We start from the raw sequence: 10,387 nt of genomic DNA, 5'->3' as shown, positions 1-10,387 counted from the left end.
TATGATGAATTTGAAAAGTTATAATGGGATTTGTTATACCCGCGAATCAAACCAGAAGTACTCTGTTTTCTGAAAAATTGAAAATCAAAGGCTACTGTAGCATGCACGTTTTTCTTTTAAAGTGAGATATTATGAAATTGCAATTTACCCCCTGAATATACTTTAGTTCTCAATTTGAACCTAAACTATGTGGTTGATTTATTTTTAGTAGAATAAGCGCATGCTATAATTAATTAATTTACTTGTTCAACAAATCTTAAGGGCATCGGTCAATTCATAAAATATTATATGTTTACTTACTCGCACAATATTATTTGATATGTACTTTTTATCTCATTGAAATGTATTATGTTATGAATTGAGCTGTTATTGATTGTATCATGTTGCTTGTATTGGAATGAGCTTGGGTTCATGGGTGATTTCGAGTAGTGAACAAGTAGACGTGGTTAAGTAAAAGATAAAATGGTAAAGTTGATTAAGGATGTTGGGTGCCGGTAAAAGACCCTGATACGGTAAAGTACCTTTAGTTGAGTTGGGGAACGGTAAAAGACCCCGAGTACGGTAAAGTACTCAGAGTGTGTGGAGGATGGTAAAGGACTCCGGGTACAGTATTTGGGATACGGTAAAGGATCCTAAATACGGTACAGTACCCAGTGTGTGTGTGGAGGACGGTAAAGGACTCCGGGTACAGTATTTGAGATACGGTAAATGATCCTAAATACGGTACAGTACTCAGTGTGTGTGAGGAGGACGGTAAAGGACTCCGGGTACAGTATTTGGAATACGGTAAAGGATCCTAAATATGGTACAGCACCCAGTGTGTGTGTGGAGGACGGTAAAGGACTCCAGGTACAGTATTTTGGGAAACGGTAAAGGATCCTTGAATACGGTATAGTACCCAGTGTGTAGATTAGGGGTATGGTAAAGTACCTAGTGTGTAGAGTTGGGAGACGATAAAGGATCCTGACAATGAGATAGTGCGACCGCTAATGCTAAGTTGTTATGGTGAGCTGTTCCTTTATTATGGTTGTAAGTGAATTCAGACTGGATACATAATTTAGTAGTATTCGCTTAGAACCCTGGTGCAGGACAAATAAAGGGAGAGTTATTCCATGAGACGGTCAAAGGTAGTGGATATGGAAGGAAAGGACGTTGTGGAAAGAATCCTTAGTGTTCATGTAAGATAATGAATAGTAAAGGAAATGGCGATGTGTTATTATTCTGTACCTCCTATGAATTGATAGATTGTTGATCTGCTAAATGTAGAGTAAGGGGTTGGTAGGATTGAGATTATTCTACTGGGTGAATTATCACTCACATATACGTTTGTATCCTAGTAAATCGTTTGCTTCGGCGATCAATTTGACAGAGGGTGCAGGGTTCAATGGTGGAGCTGTTTGACACAGGAAGAATACCAAGAGCGGAGACCAAGTATGCTTGAGATCTGAATCAAGACTAGAGTTGCTCTAAAGATATTTAAATAAAATGTTGGATTCTTTTTGTTGTATTTTTTTTAATGTACGTTTTGTATAACGACAAATAGGGGCTTAGTAGTTTATAAATTCAGTGTATTTTAAGGTTAATGCCTTCGAAATTCCTTAGAAAATCGGGGCGTTACTTGTTTGGTGTCAAATGAAGACTTCTCTTATGTCCTTGGAAATTAAACAACTATTAATGCAGACAAAGAAATTTGAAGAAAACTACAAGCAAATGGGCCACCCTATAATGGTGGCAAACTAGTACATGGAACTAAACTCTGCCCTATAAAATGGGGGACCCCTATTGATCTGTACGCGTGTGCGTGAGAAATTATGGAGCACGTCGATCATCTCAAAGTCTAGACCTGACTTGACTAGGCACAAAATGGTTTAATTGGAGTCTTGTTTGGTTTCAAATGAGAAGACTTGTCTTGTGTCCTAGGAAAACCATTATTATTAATGCCGACAAAGAAATTTTAAGAAAAATACAAGCAAATGGGCCACTACCTATGATAGCAAACTAGGACATGGAACTAAACTCTGCCGTGTAAAATAGGGTAAAACCCTATTGATCTTTACGTGTGCACGTGGAAAATTATAATATCAAAACTATATTCACGGTTTTAGTCATCCAGGATTAGTCGAGTTTAACTTAAGCTAGTTCGGAGTTATAAATAAAATTGACATTAATGTTGTATATAGTGCATAGCTTTGTATCCTACGCACGGCACCGAACAAAATTGTCTTTACCTTTTGTGGTTGTTATTTTTATGTTCATGGGAGACGAGCATATATGTGATTTGTCTAAAATGAATGGCCTCTGCTCTCAACCACATCAATATTTGTAAGCACAAAAATTGGACCGATAAATGAACTGAATGAGCAGAGCACTGATTATTTAAGTTTGGTCTCAAAACTTAATTAACAATCTTGAAAAATGAGTTCGATCTTGATTTATTTATTTGTCAAGCTGATCTCGAATGAATTTTTGAACGAACAGATCTCGAGTACAATGAATTTTTTAAATATTACTACAAGTTATATTAGCCGAGTAGTGATTTGTTCAAATTGGAAGTAAAAAAAAACTTCACGAGCCGAGCAGTGACTTGTTCAAAAAAAAATTGTTTTTTGAACGGCAAAGAAATTTTACTAATCTTTGAAAAAGAATTACAAAGTCTGAAGAAAACAAGGATAACTAGCATCACAACCAGAAGCAGACATCCCAACCAGGTTGGCACATAAGCTCCCGAACAATCATATGTCATCCAAGATCCTAAGAAAAAAAAAAGAAAAGAAGAAAGAGGGCTGGCCATGAGCCAACCCAAGCAGAAATAGGAACAACAAGTGCACACCACAGCAATATTGTTTTAGAAGTAGACAATACACTGGCTCATTGAAACTTGGTTTGAAAGCTTCACGAGTTTCAAAAATTGATATTCAAGCTTTGTTTCGTTAATGAAACAAACGAAATCTTGAACCAAAGCTTTCAATGAGCTAGCAAACACGAAGTCAAGTAGCTTGGCTTGTCTATGGATAAACCCAACTTAATTAGCACGGTATTACTCTCTTTTCTGTAATATATACCCGGGACTAATTCAAATCTAATAGTAATAGTTCAAACAACAAATTAAGGAAAAGTAAACTATGGAGTACTTGACGGGGGGGAAGAGTATGCTTGGAATTTGAATGCTTAATTTGCCTCTATAAAAGGGAGGTGACATTATATTGGCTTTTACATAACTACTTCCATACCAAGCTTTGTTTGTTTCCTCTTCGATCTAAATGGCTGTTTTTCATGCAACTATGTTCTACAAACCTTTTCTCGCTTCTCTTTTCCTACTCGTCCTATTTCTTCCAAATCTCCACATAACAGGTCTCTCTCTCTCTCTCTCTCTCTCTCTCTCTCTTGCAGGGGTGTGTGCTCATTTAAAAAAAGACATGCATAAATATATATTTGTTCGTACATTCTAAATGACGTTCTAAATGGGTGTTTGATAATATTCTTTTATATATTTCTTTCTCTTTGTGGATAGTACCCATAATGCAAAACAAATTTGGAAAAAAAACACATTTTCTTTCCAATTCGATCAAGATTGCTAGATATTGACATTTTTATTATTGTGTATTGAATTGCTCTTGAACTTGTTCGATCCGCTAACGTAATTCAAGTAATTGATTAGTTTTGATAGTTTATGTTATTATAACTTTCTTGGTAAATAAGTTGGCTTTTATATTATTTTTACCACAAATTTTTTTTTTATTCTTTTGGCATTTCTTATAATTAATATTTTGTTAAAGTGTGCAGTGAGACCATAAATCAACGTTAGTAAGCAGTGGCCCCACTAACTTTGATTTCTGTTTCGCACTAGGGTCAAGTGACTCTACTTGGCTTCGCCAGCCTTGATAATAATGATCGATGTACCTATTTTAATTTCTTGGATGATACTAAGTTTTATGGTTACACCAAAATTTCGTATATTATGTGATATGGTCACACTCACATACATGACCTAATTATATCAACTGATCATGGGGGCCCCCATAGGTGGTGTCATATTACTACTCCCTCCGTCCCAAATTGGATATCAATTTTTGATATCTGTGCCAATTTCAATTACTTATATCTTTCAATATGGATCTCAAAATATATACAATATGGATCTTGTTTTATAGTTATTGATTAGTTTTATTATACAAAGTTTTCAAACTCATAAAAAATATTATAAATTGAAAGATATAAGCGATGAAAAATGACATGAGTTTCAAAAATTGTCATTCATTTTGGGACGGAGGGAGTACTATTAATTAGGCAATTCTAACTTCTAAATGTGGGGCACAAATTTGATGACCGTGTTCAACATTAATTAATGAAAGACTCTTCGATTTTTTTTTTTTTTTTTGGTAACCCGAACAATGTCTAGGCCAGACCAAGGATGGTCTTAGGAGGGACTAGTGCGGCGGCAATTGCCACCATAAAGGTTTCAAAAAATGCTATCGCCATCACCATGATTTCAAAGAAGGTGAAATTACACGAGCACCCCCTCATCTATCTGGTTTGGACACGGACACCCCTTAACCTTTAAAAACGTCCATACACACCCCCTCTTCTACTGAAAAGGAAAAAAAAACTCACCGCCGTTAACGGAATGAATGAAATGTCAAATATACTCTTGGTGAAATTACACGGACACCCCCTCATCTATCTGGTTTGGACACGGACACCCCCTAACCTTTAAAAATGCCCATACACACCCCCTCATCTATTGAAAAGGAAAAAAAAACCTAAATGTCGTTAACAGAATGAACGAAATGTCAAATATACCCTTTGTTATGAAATGGAGCAACAAGCATACGCCACACTTCACTCGATCAGAAATTTCTCTCCACCCTACTCGATAATGGCGCCTCTGTCTCTCTTCCTCTCCCTCTTCAACTTGCATTGTAGATCATGGCTAACCCTAGATCGTGAAGAAAACCTACGTTTCGAAGAACATCGGATTGTGTAAACTGTAGAAAAGTTATAGATCGTGGCCAACCCTAGATCGTGGCAAACCCTACTTTGGAATGTATGTTTTATATGTAAAAAAATCCTAGATTTTCTTATTAAATGGCACAAATGTAGATGTATATGTTCATATTATATGATATATGAATACATTAGGGTTTTTGTTTGGGAATAGTAGGGTTTTTTGAAAGGTGTTGTATAGTGGTGACTTCGATAACCTTTAAAAATTGGGGCTTTTGTTATTTTGCATTTGCTTATCATCCATTTTGTATTTGAAGTCCTCAAGGGGGCCTTTTCTCCACAACGGCAGTAGGAATCAACCCAGTTTTGGGTTTGGTTGGAGTTGTAGCTCTAACTGCAGCTATTAGATTTGTTGTTGGTGTGGCTGTGGTGGCTACTATAGCTATTGTTGCCACTTGCCACCTTCCATGGCTATCGTAGGAGGGAGAGAGAGAGAGAGAGAGAGAGAGAGAGAGAGAGAGAGAGAGAGAGAGAGAGAGAGAGAGAGAGAGAGAGAGAGAGAGAGAGGGAATCTCTAATATAAAGTGATAATGAGGAATGAGGTATGAAAGACAACTGGGTATATGTTGCCGTTAAAGGGTATTTTTGTCTAAAATTTGGCAAAAGTATTGACATGTGTCTTGCAACAAACGGTACTCAAACGGAAGGGTGCTCATTGGGTAACGGTAGAAGATGAGAGGGTGTGTATGGGCGTTTTTAAAGATTATGGGGTGTCCATGTCTAACCCGAATAGATGAGGGGGTGTTCGTGTAATTTCACCTTCAAAGAATGCTATTAGTATATCAAAAAACAAAAATTTATCTGATCCAAATTATACAGAGCGGCCGCCACTAAATTTTTTCATTATTATTTTTATATAAAAAGGCTTTAGTTATCTACTTTCTTTTATAGTAAAGGAGGCCCCAAAAATAGTTCAAAACGAAATTCAATAAGCAAAGTGAACATATTATGAAATATGCATGAGGCACAAATTAACTCCGTGAAATCAAAATAAAAGAAGAGGGATTTTTGTTTTTTTTTTTTTAAAGTGAAAAGCAGAGAGCTAGCTGAAAAGGTACAATCTGAGGTACAATACTTTTTTGGAATACTAATAACGTTCAATACGTATTAAGTTCTCTTTTTGGATTTATCTTTTTCCTTTTTGTTCAAAAAAACATTTGCGTGAAGAGCCCAATCTTGAATGTATTCATTTTAGACCTTTATAGAATTTGATCTTGATTTACGTATCATTGTTTGATTTCTCTGGTTTATACACAGAGCAATGCTTGGTTCATAGATTTATGTGTAGAGATCAATAAATTAACAAGCTGTACAATATGCATGTATCCGGATTTGTGCACCTAAATGGAAATAGATTTTTTCCAATTGTTAATTAAACCCACCATACATATTGGCTAAATGAACTCGAATTCATGCAGATGCACAAGTAGGAGTGTGCAACGGAAGACTAGGCAACAATCTACCATCCAGTCAAGAAGTGGTCGAACTCTACAACTCCAACGGCATTCGAAGGATGAGAATATACGATCCGAACCCACAAGCTCTCCAAGCCCTCCGGGGATCCGACATCGAGCTCATGCTTGATGTCCCTAACAACGATCTCGAGGGTCTCGCCAACGACGCTGCCGCTGCATCAAAGTGGGTCCAAGACAACGTTCTGAACTATAACTCGGACGTCAAGTTCCGAATCATAGCCGTTGGGAATGAGGTTGATCCCAACAACGGTGCAACGGCTCGCTTCGTTCCGTTTGTGCTCGATGCCATGTTGAAGATCTACGATGCAATTGCCTCTGCTGGCTTGAAGGACCAAATCAAGGTTCTCTACTTGATATAACCTTTTTACCATGACACACATGTTCAGACACGGATCCTAGCAAACATGCATGTGTTCAGAATTGTTTAATGCACGTAAATCCTTCACAATGCATGTGGAACATAGACAAACGGTTCTGAATCCACATATATATGTCCGAACATGTGTATCTAAATTATTTTTCAATTTTATCCTCAGAATCTTGTCAATTGCTAATCGATTTTTGTGATCATTTGTATGTATGACTCTAACCTACTCAGTGTCTAAATTCCCAACAGGTTTCCACTGCAACATACTCAGCGCTCGTAAGCAACCCGTACCCTCCTTCTGAGGGCTCTTTCAATGGTGCCTCGGGGTCATTCATGGGACCGATCATCAACTTCCTAAAGAACACCAACAATCCGCTACTCTTCAACATATACCCCTACTTCAGCCGCACCTATGATCCCCAAAACGTGGCTCTACCATACGCCCTTTTCACAGCAACAGGAGATTTCCCACAAGATGGTCAGAATCAATACAGGAACCTTTTCGATGCCATGTTGGATGCCGCCTACTCTGCTGTAGAGAAGGCGGGCGGACCCAATGTGGAAATCGTGGTGTCAGAGAGTGGATGGCCGTCTGAGGGTGACAATATTGATGCTTCTGCGGAGAATGCAGGGACTTATTATAGGAACCTTATCAATCATGTGAAAGGAGGGAGTGGGACTCCCAAGAGGCCTGGGAAGGCTATTGAGACTTATTTGTTTGCCATGTTTGATGAGAATGAGAAGACTGGATTAAAGAGTGAGAAGCATTTTGGGATTTTCTCACCCAACAAGCAGCCCAAATATCAGCTTTCTTTCAACTAAGATATATAGTTGTGAGTTTTAGTTAGGCATGTAAGAAGAAAATACGAGGAAGAATAAGAAATAATGTCGGGAAGGATAATTGTATTTTTATTAATGAATAATAAATTTAGGCTTCTATGTGCCTACAAAGGAAATAAGAGATGGAGATTTAATACTCCTTGCCATGTTCTTTCCTTTTAGTCTTGAGATATCAAGCATTACTTTTACTATCTAATAGTAGATCTTGTTGGCCAGTATCCTCCATAAAGTTGAACGGTTCAGATTACAATGAAATTTTTTGGATTGATCACACTGAGGCGCCCAAATATTTTTTTCGATAAGCATATGATAAATATTTTTCTGAACATATGCGCTATATTTAGTAGTGGCCTGGACACCTGGTCCTGTAACAAAATGTTCTTATATAAATGGACGTGATTAATAATATATAGCATATATAGTGGATCGATGTTTAATTTAGTTTATAATATATATAAATCAACTGCAAACTATACATATCATTCTGTACGAAAGTTTATAGCATTTCTTATAAGTCGCGATGTTTTGAATTTACAACTTACTAAACTCACATTACCCAAGAATGATTCTCTCTCATGACTCGAAGTTAGTTTACTCATATAATGATTCCTCATGTGACGCAAAATGGAATCGAGCCCGAGTTCACTTGACGATTTGAGCAATTTATTTTGTAAGTCTCGATGTATTTAACGTCCCTGTAAAAAATCAAGTTCATCGGACAACAATATTTAGTTGAACAAATCATATTTGTCACGAGGAAAGAAAGTCTGTCAGACACTAACCATGTATTTTTCTTCAAACAAATACGATTCGACTAATTTTTTTACTGATCTCTGATCAACTTGATTTTTGGGTGTGGACGTTGAACACATCAAGACCTATTTTATGAACAGTTCGGGTCGTGAAATAAGATTGTGGTGACATTATGGTGACTCCCGTTTTGCGTCGCATGAGAAATCATCACATGAGAGAACTTCGACTCGGGATGTGTACCATATCCTTTTGTACAACAAAAAGTCTATCCACACAGACATTTTATGCACAGATTTTTTTGTCAGGTCTACCACAGGTCTCACACAAATAATCCAAGCCGTTCATTAAATGTAAAACACGTTTTCTAGGGTCTTCGTGAAAAATCAACTACTTAATCCAATAGTTATAAGTGTTCGATCCAATCATTTAACTTTTTATTATTCTGAAATCTCAATGAAAAGTTAGATGATTGGATCGAGATATTATAGATATCGGATTGAGCTGATTTTTCTAGAAAATCCTTGAAAAAGTGTTTTACATTTAATGAATGGCTTGAATCATTTGTGTGGGACTTGTGGTGGGCCTCAAAAAAATATGTGCACAATCTGTGTGCTTTTGTCTGTGGGGAAAAGTTAGATGATTGGATTGAGATATTATATGTATCGGATTGAGCTAAATTTTCTTCGGGAACCCTCGAAAAAGTGTTTTACATTTAATGAACAGCTCGGATCATTTGTGTGAGACCCGTGGTGGATCTCAAAAAAATATGTGCACAATCTGTGTGCTTTTGTCTGTATGGGTAGCAGCTTTCTTTGTTCAATTTGGTACTAATTAAACACTAACCCATTCCGATTTCCGTAAGCACTCGTCCCCCTCCTCAAGTCTTCTAGGAGATTCGGTTTCTTTTTATTTGTTAATCGGTAGGAAAATTTATTATATCATGCATGAAGTACAAAGTACAAATCACAGAACACTACATCCGTTGTGCAAGAGTCCACGAGATAACCAAACCCAACAATTGAACCGGCAAACAAGATAAATAAACCCATTAATGGGACCACAATCAGTATGAGCCCAACTTAACTCCAAGCCTCATTAAAGAAAGAAATAACCTTAATAAATACAAAGGAAAGAACCCCACACGTAGGTAGAAAGACTCGAACTCTTGACCTCCTAATGAGATGCAAGAATCCTGACTAACTGAGCTAGTTTCAATTGGTTGAGTAGATTAGCTAGGTTTAACGAATGGAAGAAAGAAAAAGATTAATAATAGTATATAACTAAGTGTCTGACCCCGATGTTTGGGTTCCACAAGTCTCGATCCCGAACTTGATTGCTCACTTACTATTAAGTTTTAAAAAATAAAAAGATATAGTACAAGTAAGAAAAAATGTTATTGCTCGATTTGGAACTGCACCACGTACATTTACTGGAGGTGAGAAGTGCTCGTGAGATCCTAGGAGTACCTACTGTTGGTGCTAGATTTGGAACTGCACCATTTTACTGGAATTGGGGAATGGTAGCGATATATGACTAATCTTCTACGTACCTGCAGTGGTATGATTTTACATGCATTCTTATATATCGTCATTTTCATTCAACTCGGTTATGTCTCATACGCTTGTTTTACTTGCTTTAATTCCTAGGTCTAAGAATTTTCCTTGAATTATTGGAAAAGATTTGTAAATCCCGTAACTACGTACTAAACAAGTTAAAGAAGTGATAAGCGCATGCAGCAACATTCGGCAAGATAACTAACTTAGTTACTACGTACGAGTAACAGCTTTTGTAGGAGTTAATTAGCTTTCCATTAGTTAAGGAGTTAGCATACCATTAGTCCATCACGCGCGGTGGATACAAAACGGTTGTTTGGAATTGCTAGCCGGAGAGCGTGTTTCAATGAGGGTATGTATGATACTGCATAAGTTCTTAATTAAACAGATACAGT

The 10,387-nt window shown here is 37.0% G+C and overlaps 1 protein-coding gene across 1 annotated transcript; it reads left to right on the top strand.

Moving 5' to 3' along the window:
* The first annotated feature begins 3,201 nt into the window (after positions 1 to 3,201).
* LOC131335946 (glucan endo-1,3-beta-glucosidase-like) lies at positions 3,202 to 7,837 on the top strand. Its single transcript, XM_058371549.1, has 3 exons — positions 3,202 to 3,351; positions 6,423 to 6,820; positions 7,096 to 7,837. Exons 1-3 carry the CDS (start codon positions 3,261 to 3,263, stop codon positions 7,666 to 7,668), a joined length of 1,062 nt encoding a protein of 353 aa, XP_058227532.1. The 5' UTR covers positions 3,202 to 3,260; the 3' UTR covers positions 7,669 to 7,837.
* The last annotated feature ends 2,550 nt before the right edge of the window (positions 7,838 to 10,387 follow it).

The sequence above is a fragment of the Rhododendron vialii genome, chromosome 1a, assembly GCF_030253575.1.
Source record: "Rhododendron vialii isolate Sample 1 chromosome 1a, ASM3025357v1".
NCBI classification, from domain to species: domain Eukaryota; kingdom Viridiplantae; phylum Streptophyta; class Magnoliopsida; order Ericales; family Ericaceae; genus Rhododendron; species Rhododendron vialii.
This window is presented reverse-complemented; position numbering and strand designations above follow the sequence as displayed.